We start from the raw sequence: 15,259 nt of genomic DNA, 5'->3' as shown, positions 1-15,259 counted from the left end.
GATTTCCACGAGACTACATTTCCAAGGTTCGTTCGACGTTAACCGATTTCCATACATTGACCATGGATTAACAACAACGATAAGACAGGGAGGGCAAAAAGAAAAAAAAAAAGAACGTGAATGCCAGAATGAGAGACAGTAAAATCTCGTGCTCGTTTGTTACAACAATTTAATAATGTCATTCGTATAATTTCGTGTTTACTAAGACAGTGTCTCCTTCATCGTCTGCTCTCCTTCAGCTCCATTCCGAAATATGCTCTGCTCTGCGGATATTGAACCTGTTCTGCGAAAGTGCGTTCCCATACTGCGACCTCTAGCTAGATTTTTGCGCAGATAATTGAATCTCTCCAGCCGATGCGTTGGCCTCGGCAGCAGCCTCCAAACTCGCAGCAGCGGCCGCTGCGGCTGCCTGCGCTTCCGCTGCAGCGGAAGCTTGCGCCTGCGCCACGCCAGCTGCGTTCACCACTTGCGCCGAAGCTTCTTCTTCCGCTTCAGCGACGGCATTCACCGAAGCCGCGCGAGCAACGGCCGTCGCCGCTGCTGCCCTTGCCTTTGCAGCCGCGACTGCGGCGGCCGCTGCCTCTGCTTCCGCTTGCGACGCTGCTTCGGAGAGCTTCACGGCGAGTTGGGCTGCGGTGGCTGCACCGGCGGCGACTGCCTCCGCCTCGGCAGCGGCTGCAGCCTCTGCTTGAGCCAGCTGGTTCGATCTCTCGGACTGTAGGGCGGCGCGAGCGTTCGCAGCAGCGGCGTTTCTAGCGAGCACTTCCGCCTTTCCAGCGGCGGCCCTGGCAGCGGCCACGGCTGACTCGGCTTCCTCGGCTGATACTGCAGCCTCCAAGCTCAGCTTCGCCGCGGAGACCGCGGCGGCGGCTGCTCTCGCTTCCGCCGCAGCTGCTGCAGCAACCGCTGAGGCAGCAGCGTTTGTGATCTCGCTTGCACTCGCGGCAGCGGCTGCCGCCGACTTCGATTGCGCAGCAGCTGCAATCTGTGCCTCTGCTGCAGCCTGTCCAGCGCCAAGAGCCGTCGCGATAGCTTCACTGGAAGCCGCCGCCACTTCCGCCGCTCCAGTTCCTAATTCCTTTCCAGGCGTCGGCACCCCGTTCGACGATCCTGACGCTGATGCCGATGCCGATGCCGATTCTGATGCCGATGCCGATGCCGATTCTGATGCCGATGCCGATGCCGATGCCGATGCCGATTCTGATGCCGATGCCGATGCCGATGCCGATTCTGATGCCGATGCCGATGCCGATGCCGATTCTGATGCCGATGCCGACGCCGATGCCGATTCTGATGCCGATGCCGATCCTGACGCTGATATCGATGCCGATGCCGATTCTGATGCCGATGCCGATGCCGATGCCGATTCTGATGCCGATTCTGATGCCGATGCCGATCCTGACACTGATATCGATGCCGATGCTGATTCTGATGCCGATGCCGATTCTGTCGCTGATATCGATGCCGATTCTGTCGCTGATATCGATGCCGATTCTGTCGCTGATATCGATGCCGATGCTTCGACGTCTTCCGATTTGTCTGAGCTGGCCAAGCCCCAAACCAGCAGGGACACTACGAGTACCGATGGAATCTTCATCTTCGAGGCTGTTTCGCAAAACTGATGTCGATTCCGGCACCACTCGCCCGTTTTATACGACCGTTGGCAATTGTGAAAACAACGCTGTTATTACAATGGTTGTTTCTTTGTTTTATGTCTTTATTGATCGAGCTGGATCAATAAAGTTTATTTAGGTGGGCTCGTGTCTGGAACGTGGCGTTTCTTCCTTTTTCGAAACTGATTACAAATTTTTCCCAAATTGTCGCGAGACTTGACTTGAGTTATTTCAATTGTATTAAATGATCCAAAAATAAAGCGGTCGTACTTGACAGCTGCTTTTTTGGAAAGATAAAACAAGCGTCTAGAACGGTGTTTAACTGCAAAGCTTAACGCCACACTGATAAACATTTTACAGCGCACTGTTGCTTCACTGAAAATCAGCTAGTCTAGCATTTTTATCGTTATTTCAATTGCTCTGTTTCAGGTGTTTATTAAAATATCAGACACTTGCGAGGAAAGCGATATAGCTGATAAAAGTACGTTTTCCGTACTAGTGGAAATATCTTCCGGAAAAGTGGATAATAGTTTTCGAAGATAATTCGAGAATTATGAGGGATATTATACGCAAAGTGGATAATAGTTTTCGAAGATAATTCAAGAATTATGAGGGATATTATACTGTGAAATATCGCTTTTAGCATAGAACGCAAATCTCGTCGTTAAACACTTTTACCAAGATGGTATGCGTTTCACCTTTTCAAGATGTTCTATGCTTTCTCTTAATTAAAAGTGATTCCCGATATTCATCGTGATCATGTCGAGATTTTGTTACATTGAGAAATTATTGTCCTATTTGCCATTTTCAAGTCAATTACTCAACGATTGAGTTCAACTTCGTTGAACTTTGTGGTAAAATTGTTTAGATCAATCGAGTTACTCGACTATCAATGCTTTTTGCTTGCGGTTCTGATATTTAAATTTTCTTACTCTAATATTTAAATATTTTTGAATGAAAGTGGAGACAATAAAATACTGTGTTGTCTAGAAAGTTCGTAGCATTTTTCAGCAATTGTTAATTATTAGTTGCTTTGTTTCATGGAATGGCTATTGTTTCATAATAATTTTTTAAAATGAATTTTAAGTATTGGAAAGCTATTAAAAAATTTTATCATCGTAATGGCTTGATGTAATTATTGTAAATATTTCTTAACCCAACCTTTAATTGATCTGCCAATATATAAAATACATTAAATATATTAATCTATTATATTCATATATTAAACAAGCATCATTCTATTTTGCATAATTATTCAGTTACAACCGATAATTCAATATTTATCGATTAAATCAAGCGTGCGTAATGAAATAACCAAACACCAATCTTAAAATACACGAATTTAAAGAAATCAATTAAAGCCTGCACATTTTTATGACAAGATGTCATTGATCATTTGTACGAGACATTGATAATTTATACTGTTTAAATTTTCAGATGCTAAAAGCATAAATCATTTTTATTCTTTCCTACAATCCAATCCTTGAAACATAATTTCAATTCATTGATCTTCAAAGGATGATTCACGGGAAAAGGAGGACAGTGAAAATCAAGAAGATACATGTTTGTTAAAATAATGGACCTTTATTATCACGTGGGTAAGCTCACTTCGACAACGCCAATGCTACTCTTAATTTTTAATCGACACTGTCTGGTCGTTTTCTAACTATACATCCAAATATATAAATCTCCTATCCGTTTCCAGTGCAAATTTCTCAAAATCGTCCAAGAAGAGAGACTTCCTCTTCGTCCCCCGTTTCGGATGCCACTTCACTTCTACGCTTTAACCTCGGAAGCCTGTGCCTGAACGATCGTTTGAGCAGCAGAACCGCTGGACTTTTCAAGTCCTAAGATGACCCCATCACCGACAGCCGCGGCTGCGCTGGCCTCCGCTGCCGCTGATGCTTCCAGTTGGGCAGTTGCTGAATCCTCTCTGGCCCAGCTAGCCGATGCCTCGGCAGCCGCTCTGCCTTCCAGCCTGGAAGCAGTCTGCGCCTCCGCCTCGGCGGCAGCCTCTGCGCTCGCTGCATCGGCAGCTAGCGCGGTGGTCTTACTGGCAGCGGCAGCAGCAACTTGCGAGGAAGCGGTGGCTTTCGTCTCCAAAGCGGCTGCAGCGGCGGCGACCTCAGCGGCCAGTGTGGCCCACCATTTCGATTGCGCGGCAGCGTCTGCCCCTCTGGCGGCGGCGGCTGCCTCGGCAGCGGCCAACGAGGCCACTCGTTTCTCCAAATCGCTGGAGACGTCCTGTGCAGTGGTGGCCGTGTTGGCCGATGTTTGGGCGCGCGACAGCGCGGACAATGAGGCCGCGACTGCGGCATCCGCGCGTGCAGAAGCAGCCTGTTCCTCGGACTGAGCTCTCAACGCGGCCAAAGCCTTCTCCTGGGCCAGAAGTTGTGCCTCCTCTGCTTCCTTCACCGCGGCAGCAGCTTTGGCCGATGCAGCGGCGGCCGCTGCCGACGCGTTCAGCAACGCCTCGGCGAGAGCCAAAGCGGAAGCCTTCGCCTCGGCCGATGCTTTGGCCTCTGCAGCCGCGCTCTCCTTGATGGCCGCCAGAGACGGAAGTACGTCCTTGCCAAGTATCGGGGCGCCGTTCTCCTTTCGTTTCGCGCTAATCTCCACATTTTTCAACAGGCGCGTCTCCTTCAGGACAACCTCCTCGCCACCTGCATGTACCAGGCTCCATGTGAACAGGCACGTTACGAGAACCGCTGGGATCTGCATGGTCGATGGGACTTTGCCGATTGATGCCGACTCTTCTGGCGCGAGTCGATTATATACAGGGGGGTGCAGTTGTACAAACAGTCAGGGGAGATGTTAGGGTATACGCAGTTGTGCAAATGCAGGAGAATGTTGTTGCGGGACGATGCCTCGATAAAGTTGTATTGTTATTTCTTTCGCGTTCGCAGATAGTGTTTACAGGTGCGCTTTGCTTTTTTTTCTGGAGTAAAATATGAACGTTGTTGCGACAGCAGACAGAGGTTTGCTCGAAGATAAATGTTTGGTGAAACAACAGAGAATCGTGATTCTGTTGTTCTACGACACTCGGAGACAGATTTTTGGACTTGGTGCCGAATATTATTTATTGATAATTTAGATATGTATCTGAAACCTTGAAACATATTTAATTCGCAGGGCAATTTTTTAATCCAATAGGTTATTATTAATAGTGAAATTCATCTTCAAATCCAGTAGAGATATTTCTTTCGAATAATGAAATTATTACAGTTTTGATAATAAAGTTATTACACTTTTGATAAGAGCCGTAAGCCGTCATTTTAAAATTAACACAGTAGATTGATTACTACAAGTTGATAAATTTAGAAAATTTTATAGTGTTCAGGGTTACAATACTTAGACATGTGATATTTATTATGATACTTTGATCTATATCACAGTCGTGACATTAACATATACATATATCTATGTCGTTTATGTATTTTTTATTTCAGAAGATATGGACTGTACTGGAGATAAAAATATACTTTATTTTTTAACCAATAGAATCAACGTCAGTAGGATTATTTCTGTGTATAAAAAACACAAAGATTTATTGCTCGCCTTTTAAACATTTTATTAATTCTTTTCTTGAAAATATGTTACAATATGTTACAAGTAGTATTTCAAATCCAGTGAGGAACGTAACGTGTTCCATCCAGCCTGATATCACGTAAAAATTAATAGTGCAAATTTGGAATCGATATGAAGAAGGTCTTCATTTAAGAAGTTGAACGACGCTAGTTTTATTAAATTTAAGTATAATTATTTATAACGCAACCAACAGATACATAAAATCAATGTATCTATTGTCAAACTTATGATACATTACATCTATTATGCGTCTACTACCGTATCTAATTATGTAATAATTTCTTTTAGACAACAGGAGTTCAAGACAACAAACGATTCGTGGAGAAAGGAAGATTCAAACGTATCTATCGCGCATAAAATATCTTCAGCATGAAAATAAAATTTAAAGGAATGAAAGGGGAATGGCTCTCGTGATCAGAGAAGGAAGAAAACATTTGCAAGATGTTCGGGTTGCCATAGCAATTTATTTCAACTAAAACAGTACACGGACGAATCTCAACTGCGTGTTAATCATTATCTGTCCTCAAATAATCCCGCCGATAATCATCAAATGCGTTTAATCAAATTATCAAACTAATCGTCTCTCTCTCAGCTTTTCTATCGCCGGTGTTGACCCTTGCTCTGACTTCAGTCATATCTTTCTTCCTGTCTCCCGCTTAGTTCTTCTTCTCGCCGATGATGCTCTTTGCCCAAGCGGCAGATCTGGTCGCTGTCTCAGCCTCCGCGGCGGCGACCGCTTCTGCCGTGACCAGGAGAGTTTCAGCTTCCGCCACAGCGGCTGCTTCCGCGTTCGCCGCCTGTGATTCCAGTTGAACAGCCGTGGCAGCCTGAGCAGTGGCACTTGCCTGAGCGCTCTGCGACTGCTCGACGGCGACCCTAGCCTTCGCCAGCGCGACTTGGGCCTCGGCTGTGAGCCTGGTGGCCTCGGACTCGGCGCTAGCTGCTGCTCGAGCTTTGGCCAAAAAGCTGGCGGCCGCTTTGCTGGCAGCTGACGCTCTAGCTTCAGCTTCCGCCGCAGCTGCCGCTTCAGCTGCTGAAGCTTTCGCCGCGATGGCTGCCTCGGCGTTGGCTCTCGCCTGGGCCTCGGTGGAAGCCTCGGCCGCCGCTGCAGAAGCTCTGGCAGCGGCGCTTGCTGCGCCCGTCAATTGCGCTGCCCTCTTCGTCGCCGAAACTGTCGCTTCGCTGGCCTGCGCCGCATTCGTCAACAGCTTGCTGGCTAGCGCGCTCGCCTCGATGGCTTTCTCGCTCTTGGCTATAGCAGCGGCAATCGCAGCGCTTGCTCCAGCCTCCGCGGCCTGCGTGCTTTTACCCTGACTGGCAGCGGCGGCGGCTGCAGCTTGCGCAGCTTCGCCCAACTCCAACTTCAGGCCCACGTTGGCCGTCGCTCTGGCCGCTTTGATCGCGTTCTCCACAGAAGCACCGAGCGCGTCGGACCCATCGCCGAGTACCTGACCGGGCGGCTTCGGCTGTGTGTCTCGTTTCACCACGTGGCCCTCGGACAGACCACCCCAAACCAGCAGGGACGTGACGAGTATTGCTGGAATCTTCATGGTCGACGCAGCTTCGCTGATTGATGCCAATCCCGGGCACCGTTCGCCGTTATATACCGACGTCCGGACAATTGTAAAAACAGCAAGTGTGGCTGCTTTTGGGGGAATTTGGCGTCTGTTTTGAGAGACCATCAGCCTGAAATATTGTTTCAATGGGTCGCCAGGGGAGAGGCGGTTCCCTGCTGGAGTTTTGTTATCGCTTGTTTAGTTAGGTGCAGCGATTATTTGTGGTTAAATGTTTGCCTCTTGCCACGCATCCCTGAACAGTGTAGAAGAAATTGAGCTTGAAATTGAGAAGTTCTGGAAGGAGAACAAATAGTAGTTTGGAGACTTCTTCAATATTCGAAATTGTTTCTTGCAAACGTGTATTTTAACAAAATAGCGTGGAGCAGGCTGAAATTCTCATACGGAACCCAGTTTTTTTTTAACCCATCGTTGAAGTCTCCAAACATTTGAATAAATTTTCGAGTCTTCTTGTTTCTCAATCAGATAATGAATAACTGAATATTCATTCGCTAACATAAACTAGTTTCAACAGAAATCTCACTTGGCTTGCAACCGGCTGATAATGATAAATTTTATTAATTAATGTAATATAATCAGAGTTTAATTAACATGATTAATTTAAGCGATCGCTTGATAATAATGAATTTCATTAATTAGTACGAGTACAGTTGATGGAGTGAGTCATTCTTAACATTATGAACAAATACGCGAGTAATGCGAAGAATATCTTTGTTATAACATGTTATTGCAACAATTGTTTTTATTATTTTGCCTGTACAATATTAAAACAGATGTGTCAATACGATAATATAATACAATTTGAAAATACGTGAAACACAGAAATTATAATAATTTTAAAGTTATAAGAATTCGAGACAGAATTTTGACGAAGACAGTTCAAATTCAATTTTGAACAACAATATATAGTTTCATCTTATCATGTACATTACACTGCTTTATAATGATAATTACCTTAACAAAAAAGAAAACATAGTAAAATACAAATTTAAGTTCTACAAGTTAAAATAATTCAATATTTTTCTCTTTTCTATATTAATGCCATTGAATCTCTTGAATAGTACCAGTATCATAATGATATTAATGTTAATGATATGATTTCTGTTGTTCTAATCTTAAGATTAGATTTCATTTAAGACTGCAAACGCAACAAATTCACTTTGCTCTCCAATCAGTCGAAGAAAGAGGTTTGTAAGAATATAAAGTAAAAGACGAGGATTTTTTTTATTTGGCAGCAACAGTTCCTTTATTCAAATACGTCAAACCTCCAATTGCAAACGGCATATCAAAACAAAATTTATTTTAATTAAAAGTGCAAAAAAGAGCTAAGATTCTATCAATCTTAATCTCTCATTTCGCTGACGCGGAAAGGACAAGAAAAGGCAACGCAAAGAACAATACCACAGGATTTTACGTGTATACTAAATTTATTTTTCATCGTTACAATTCTCCGTCTAACTATTAGGCATGAACATTTCCTCCAGAAACAACGAATACATCAACAACCAAACATTTATTTTCGAACGAGATTCGTTCCCTGAGAATTGTATCCCGTCATCTTAATTTGATGATGATCCTTTCTCTTTTTCTTTTATCGACACGCGACTGCTTTCCTCCGCGCTTGCTTCTGCGCTGATCTCTATGCTCGACTCAGACGATCCCCGTGCAGGTTTCGGACTCGGCAATGGTAGCGGAGTCGGTTTCGGACTCGGCAATGGCAGCGGAGTCGGTTTCGGGCTCGGCAATGGCGGCGGAGTCGGTTTCGGACTCGGACTCACAATGATCCCCTGGGCAGAGTCGATGTCAGCCCCGACGACAGCCGTCTCGGAGTTTCTCGAGCTAGCTTGGGCGGCGGCGCGTGCGCTGGCCGATAGGGAGGCGTCGATTTCCCTGCTCTTCTTGTCCAACTCGGCGATCAGCACAGCGACCTCGTTCCTGGCCGCAGCTTGGGAGGCGCTTCTCGCGCTGTTCGCGGCGGCTTCCTTCGAGCTGGCTAACGCAGCTGCGGCAGCCCTGGCCGCTGCTTTGGCCGCGGCTGCCCTAGCGATCGCTTCTCCCGCTCGTCTCTCGGCCTTCAGGGCTGCCTCGGCGGCTACGCTGGCTGCCGCCGTCGCCTCAGCAGCGGCTTCAGCCTTGGCCCTCGCTTCAGCCGAGGCTGCGGCTTGAGCTTTTGCTGTCTTCTCGGCGAGTCTCGCCTGTACAGCGGCAGACGCTACTGCGGAAGCGGACGCCTTCACAGATGCGGCAGCCTCTCTAGCTGCAGAACTGGCCGATTCAGCGACCGATTTCGCCTCCAGTCCGGCGTTGGCTGCTCCCGCTGCCGCTTCCTCCGATGCTTTCGCTTTCGCTGCTGCCTCCGATTGCGCAGTCGCCGACTCCTCGGTCAAGCTGGCCGTTTGATCGGCGGAGGCGCGTGCCTCGGCAGCGGCCGCCGCCGCAGACTCTGCCTGAAGCGCGGCATCTTTCTGCGAGGCAACAGCCACCTGGCCAGCACGCAGCCCGGATCTGGCGGTGACAGCGGTAGACGCGGTGGCCGATGCTCTACTCCTCGCAAGCTCCAGCAGGGAGGAACTCGAGCCGGCCGAAGCGAGCCCCAAAAGGTACAGGCACGTTACGAGCAGTGCTAGAATCTTCATGTTCGACGACGCTTCGCGAATTGATACCGAATGTCCGACCACCGACGGATTTATACCACGGCCGACAGTTGTGAAAATAGCAAAACCCGTCGAGGTTTGAAAATATTGTTTCAGCAGCGTGGCTTGGTGTTCCGAAGGTGTTTAGCTTGCAACTAAAGATGTTTGATCAAGCGCCGTTATCGGCGGGAAGCGTCGAACGATCGACGAATCTGAATAACGACCTTCATGATTTTAGAGCAAGTGATATCAGAGTAAGTGGCATTCGTCGGCAATTTGTTCAACTTTCTTCAACTATTTTACAACTACCTTATATACTTTTTAATTCAATTGAGGATAAATTGTATCATTTGAGATGTGCAACGTATCGTAAAAAAATATTTAAATGCAAGGTTACAGCGAAATAAATATAAAAATCTGAATCAACTTGAATCAATTATCTTATTTTAGAGATAACTACTGACATTTGCGTATCTCTTTTTATAAATTGTACAACTTGGAAACCAGCAAAATTAGATGTATTTAATAGTTTGTATTATTTTTTTTAGTATTTAGTATTTTGTTATTATTTCTGTATTTACTATTTAGATTTTAGTTTTTACCACTATTCTAATATTTCAGTATTTTTATTACCAATTTACTGTTTTTATTCATATTTTTGTTCTTTTTATTACTTTTTTCCGTTGTTTCTGTTTGTTGATGCAATGTCTTCATTGCCAACGAGCAATCTTTCTTTGTCTTCCTTCGCTCAATTTGCACAAGATGTTCCTGACAGTGAATGACATAAATGTATAATAAATATAATTTTATTATTCATGTGATTATTATTATGAGTCGGGTGTCTGTCACTGTGTTGATACAATATCGGTGATCCGGACGACTTTAAATATGATTAGTGGAATATCCGTGTGAGTCAAAAATGACTCCAGCACTGGACGCTGAGGTTCAGTAGTTTAACTTTCGTCATTCGTCTCTCGTTTTTCTAACTTGATTTATCCCTTGGTATCAAATTGGCAATGATAAAAATCAATGAAATAGAAAGATATCGCACGGTTAATTTTTTCACAAATTTTTGTACTCCGAACGAAGAAATAAATATTTATTATTAACAATCGATTGCTCGCATCTAATTTTTCCGAGTTTTCTCTAAATTTTCGCGCACCATGTACATTTGATTTAGCAATACCGATATTTTCAATTGGTTTCATGAACAATAAAAATACTGATAGTTGGATCTAAAAAAAAAAAAAGTACATAAATTTCTCTTTGACATTTTCTTTGTCCATTTGGACATTATTTCTCCGAAAAGCATCAGTTCCCGAGCGATATAAAATTTTGAGAGGGAGAGAGGAGGGAGAGAGGACTTCCAGATATAAAATTCTAATTTCAGGTGATGTTAACAAAAATCTTTCGACACAATGCATTACAAACGTCGCTACATCGACTACTTTCATTGTAGTATATTACACGCAAGAAATCTATGTGTTCTGTTTCTCGTACAAGAAACACATTATACAAATCAAGAGACAGAATGAACTTAGTAATTTAACGAATTATTGATAAAATTTCATGTACGGTCTATATTTAAAATTTCGTAGAAATTCTGCGAAACAATGACTGACGAACTTAAAGGAACTTGAAGGAAACGGATACAATAAAAGACAAGATTTCCATTACTACAATGTTGTATTTATAATTCCTCATATTTCTCATCCGAAGAAATCAAAGCATCATTTCACATCTCTCATTCTCATTACTGTCGAGAGCAATTTTTTACGACTCCCTGCCCTTTGCTTTCCCTTCGTTCCTCCCATCTTCCACCGTTCTCCGCAATGCTGCCGCCTGTTGCTCGTTGAGCTTGCTGCCAGAGGAATCCAATCCGAGGACGACTCCGTTCCTTACACCTTGAAGCGGACTGGCATGGGCCGCGGCCGCGGCTTCAAGACCAGAAACTTCAGCATTTAGTTCCGCCAGGGTGGCTGTTTCCTCCTTGGCTGCAGCGTTAATTTCCACCAGAGCGGTTTCCGCTAGGGCTTCCACGGTTGCCTGAGAGGCAGCCAACTTGGTGGCAACACCCAGAGCGTTCGTCTGCGAGCTTATCAATTTATTAGAAGCGGCAGCCGCAGCGGCGGCCGCGCTAGCAGCCGCTTCCGCGGAAGCTTTCGCCCTTGCAATCGCGTTCTTGTGTATCTCGGTTCTATATTTCGCATAGTCGATGGCGGCCCCTTCGGCAAGGGCTGCCTGTACAGTCCTGTTAATTATGGCAAGTGCTTCCGCTTGCAAAATCGCCGCAGTTCTCGAAGAGATCACAGCCTGCTCGACCGCGGCGCTTAGTGCACTGGCTGCCGCTTTAGCGTTGGCAGCGGAAGCCGCCTGAACAACGGTGGCCCTCTGAGCGGCCAACGCCTTCATAGCGGCGTTTGCTCGTGATATCGCCGCGATTCTGATCGACTTGACAGCTTCCTTTGTAGCCGCGCTCCTGGCCATCGAAGCTTCCGCCGAGGCTCTCGCCTTTTTCTTCAGTTCCTCCGTGATCACGATTTCTTCTTTGACGGTGGAATGAGCATCCAAGATGGAGATGACCTTGGCCTGCAGCATGGAACGAGCCTGTTGCTCCAGCCTCGCCTTTAGCTTAGCCTGCGCTGCCTCCTCGGAGCTAGCCTTCGCCACTGCTCGAGCGGCAGCCACAGCCTCGAACTCCGATTTTACCAGAGCTTCCGCTTTCGCTCGAGCTTTCGCCTCTGCCTGAACCTTGGCCTGCGCCTCATGAAGCGCCGTCAATTGCAGCTTCAACAACCTTCGAGCCTCTGCCGCCTCATTCTCCGCCTTTGCTCGTGCCTCCAGTTCCGCCTTGATCCTAGTCTCCGACCTCGTCTTCTCCTTCCTGAGAAACTCGAGTTCCTCGCTGAAGGAACTCCTCGACTCGTTGCTCACGCTGCTCCAGCTCCATGTCTTGGTCGGCCCTCTCTTCTTCACGTACGTCTTGGCGATTTCCTCCTGCTCGGCAGATTCCTCAACGACTTTCTTCCACTCGTCGGAAACCGACCCCGCGCCGCTCTCAGTTTCGGCGATAGATTTCTCCTTAGAGAGTAACTCGTCCACGATCGAAACGTCGCTGGCGAATCGCTCTTCCGATTTTGACGACGCTTTCTCTTTCTCGATATCGAGTTCCTCATTCTTCACAGTGGCCGACGATGATGACGCCGCATGTTTCGACGATATTTGCACGGACGAAGAGGAGAACGATTCTGTATCGAGCGTCGAGACTGTCTCTCCGTGATTACCGTGCCGTATCCCATCGTGTCTCACATCCTTTAGTTGGTCATCGTTTCTCTGATCCTGCGCGTCGAGACCGCTCGCGAGTATGATTCCATGGTTTGTCAACACCCAGGTTACAAAACAGGCGACAAATATCTTCATCGCTTCGATGGAGCGACCTGCATTGATCGCCGTTTTCACGACCCGTCAATTATATACCGTGGTGAACAGTTGTGAAAACAACTGTCGAATTTGATGACGCATCGGCGGTGTTTTTGCCAATTGAAAAAAAAAAAAAAAACGCCAAATTTGACACAGCGAAGTCGAGTCTCTTTATAGAAAAACTACTCTGGGTTTTGTCAAGAATTTGGATCGAGCGTTCAATGACAACGGCGCTAGGTCTCGGGGGATGCGAGATTTACTATTTTTCATAATTTTTTAGACACATCGCAAGCAGGGGAAGCTTCGAACGTTCGTGTCAGCTTTTAGAATTTATTATCGATCCTTCCATTGGGAGTTTCTTTCACGAAGGTTCTTTCTCGAAGAACGATGAAACTTCTAGAGAGATTTTATTGACCCGCGTCGGCGAGACTGAGCGAGACACTTCGTAGCTTGAAGAGTTCTGCAGCGAAAACGCTGTACGTGTTTTATTATATACCGTTCTGAACTCTCACGTTTCCTTAAATAAACCTCCGTGTAATAACAACGTGTGTATGTAGTATGTGTGCAGCCCTCGCCCCACTACCATGTCTTTTTTTAACATCCACACTTGTATTTTCTTCTTCTTCTTTTTTTCCCTCCTTTGCACGTCGTAATAAAAATTCTCGATCGGAAACAGTACGAACTTCGATAAACGATGACGTCAATTACGATTTGCTCTCGCGAATGGCGAAGAGAAGTTTCGAACAACTGGGAACTTTCGAAAATTCAGTGAGGTGATTTTCGTATCAGAAACCGGGGAGAAAAGAACCGCTTCAGTTGCGTCACTTACATAGGCCTGCACATCGTTTCTTACTTTCAGTTTAGAAGTGGAAGTTTTTCTCTTCGAATATCCATCCGAATTATTCATATTCGTCGCTGACGCAGAGCTCGTCACGATCGAACGAAATCGTGTACACAACACAGCGTCCATAATACTCGCGTCTCACTGGTAATTTCCAATCCACTTTGTGTAACAATTGTTACATAATACGCTCGATCGTGGAATAACGTGCGACGATTTTCTTCTCAAATAGAAGAAACGAATGATATCGATTGTTCGAGTCACTACGATCATTCGTGTGATGTGAAATCCGGAATGTCAGGTTCAACTCGTGTGTTGCAACCGGTTATCCGCTGCGGGATTTAGTAACATGGACAATTGGCTTCCAAGTATTCCAGAGAAGGTGGCTGAAGCGTCCAAGGCCGAGCTCAAGCTATTGTTGATTACGATTTATTAAACGGTTGCCATTAGATCACGAGGAAAGCAAACGCCACTTGCTCTCGCGACTCTCTGAATTGCTCCGTTCCACTGTACGGCAAAAAAGATCGCGATACTAATTTGTAATTGCTGAAGAAAACTCAGGTGAATTCAAAGTAGTATCGTTTTCTACATACTTGATTCCTATTTAAAAAAAAAAAAAAAAAAAAAAAAAAAGACGCTCTCGCGCGCCTTGGAAAATTTCGAAAATAATCAAACACAGGTTGCGACGGTCGGCTCATCCTGCAAACAGGATTAGGGCGAGACGACACGATGGGTCGTCGGTCGAGGGTCGACCAGTGAAAAAAAGGTGACCACCGTCCTACCTGTGGAAAGTCCAAGCTCAAACTTGACTTTGCCCTGACTTCTCTTTTCATCCCTCGGCAGAGAAATTTGTTTCTCCGGCGTAGGGTTGTTTATACGCGGCGTGATTGCTTCTTTATCTGCGCGCGGGACGACCCGCCACGTTCGTGCGATTGCTCGCCAAAACCACGTCGTGTTTGCTCGCGTCAAATATTTTCTAATTACTTTCAAAATACCATTAGGTCCACTCTTGTGCGTTGAAGGTCGAAGCATCTCGTTTCGAGTTCTTTGTGTGCGACACTTTTGACGAGATTTGGACCTTCGAGTTAGAATTGTTATTCCATGCGGATTTAATTTGTTCATATGGGACAAATACCCTTTAAGGGGGGCAGGACAGTTTGACGGGTCTAAAAATTACGAATAAGAAAAAAAAGTACATATTTGACATGAGCTTTTGTGGTTTATTTATAACACATTATGAACACGAAAAGCAACATTAAAAGAGAAATAAAGACAGCTCTTGTTTGATTTTTTAACTTTTTCAAGTCCTTTTACATAACTTTTTTTTACATTGCCTGTCGGCAAAATTCCAGCCAAACATGGATTAGCTGCAACAAAAAAGGCAAAAAAAGTTCAAAAGTATTCTATAGGGATTGATATTCTACAGGGATTGACGATCCAGCATTTTCATTTCTGTGAAAATTATGAAAATGATAGCTATTTGTTTCTGATGTATCGAATTTATACCAAAAATTTCTACGTCTTTTTGTTTATATTTTTCGAAATTGTTAAAAATTAAAAAATATTCGATCGTCAATCCCTAGTAAATGT

At 45.4% G+C, this 15,259-nt stretch overlaps 3 protein-coding genes across 3 annotated transcripts; all 3 read right to left on the bottom strand.

Annotated features, from left to right (window-relative positions):
- Window positions 1–190: 190 nt before the first annotated feature.
- LOC122531386 (pneumococcal serine-rich repeat protein-like) lies at window positions 191–1,627 on the bottom strand. The gene has a single exon (XM_043659251.1). The coding sequence runs from the start codon at window positions 1,595–1,597 to the stop codon at window positions 314–316; it is 1,284 nt and encodes a 427-aa protein (XP_043515186.1). The 5' UTR covers window positions 1,598–1,627; the 3' UTR covers window positions 191–313.
- A 1,555-nt stretch (window positions 1,628–3,182) lies between these two features.
- On the bottom strand, window positions 3,183–6,766 carry LOC122531385 (uncharacterized abhydrolase domain-containing protein DDB_G0269086-like). Its single transcript, XM_043659250.1, has 2 exons — window positions 5,861–6,766; window positions 3,183–4,415 (listed from the first exon to the last, which is right to left on the bottom strand). The coding sequence occupies exons 1-2, from the start codon at window positions 6,749–6,751 to the stop codon at window positions 3,390–3,392; spliced, it is 1,917 nt and encodes a 638-aa protein (XP_043515185.1). The 5' UTR covers window positions 6,752–6,766; the 3' UTR covers window positions 3,183–3,389.
- A 1,417-nt stretch (window positions 6,767–8,183) lies between these two features.
- On the bottom strand, window positions 8,184–12,866 carry LOC122531367 (chromosome partition protein Smc-like). Its single transcript, XM_043659210.1, is given in 3 exon segments — window positions 8,184–9,552; window positions 11,185–12,831; window positions 12,834–12,866. Coding segments are annotated over 3 exon segments (2,883 nt in total). The 5' UTR covers window positions 12,852–12,866; the 3' UTR covers window positions 8,184–8,334.
- Window positions 12,867–15,259: the final 2,393 nt, after the last annotated feature.

The sequence above is a fragment of the Frieseomelitta varia genome, unplaced genomic scaffold, assembly GCF_011392965.1.
Source record: "Frieseomelitta varia isolate USP_RPSP 00005682 unplaced genomic scaffold, Fvar_1.2 scaffold_396, whole genome shotgun sequence".
NCBI lineage: Eukaryota > Metazoa > Arthropoda > Insecta > Hymenoptera > Apidae > Frieseomelitta > Frieseomelitta varia.
The sequence above is the reverse complement of the archived record's forward strand: the minus strand, read 5'-3'. Positions and strand labels throughout refer to the sequence as shown.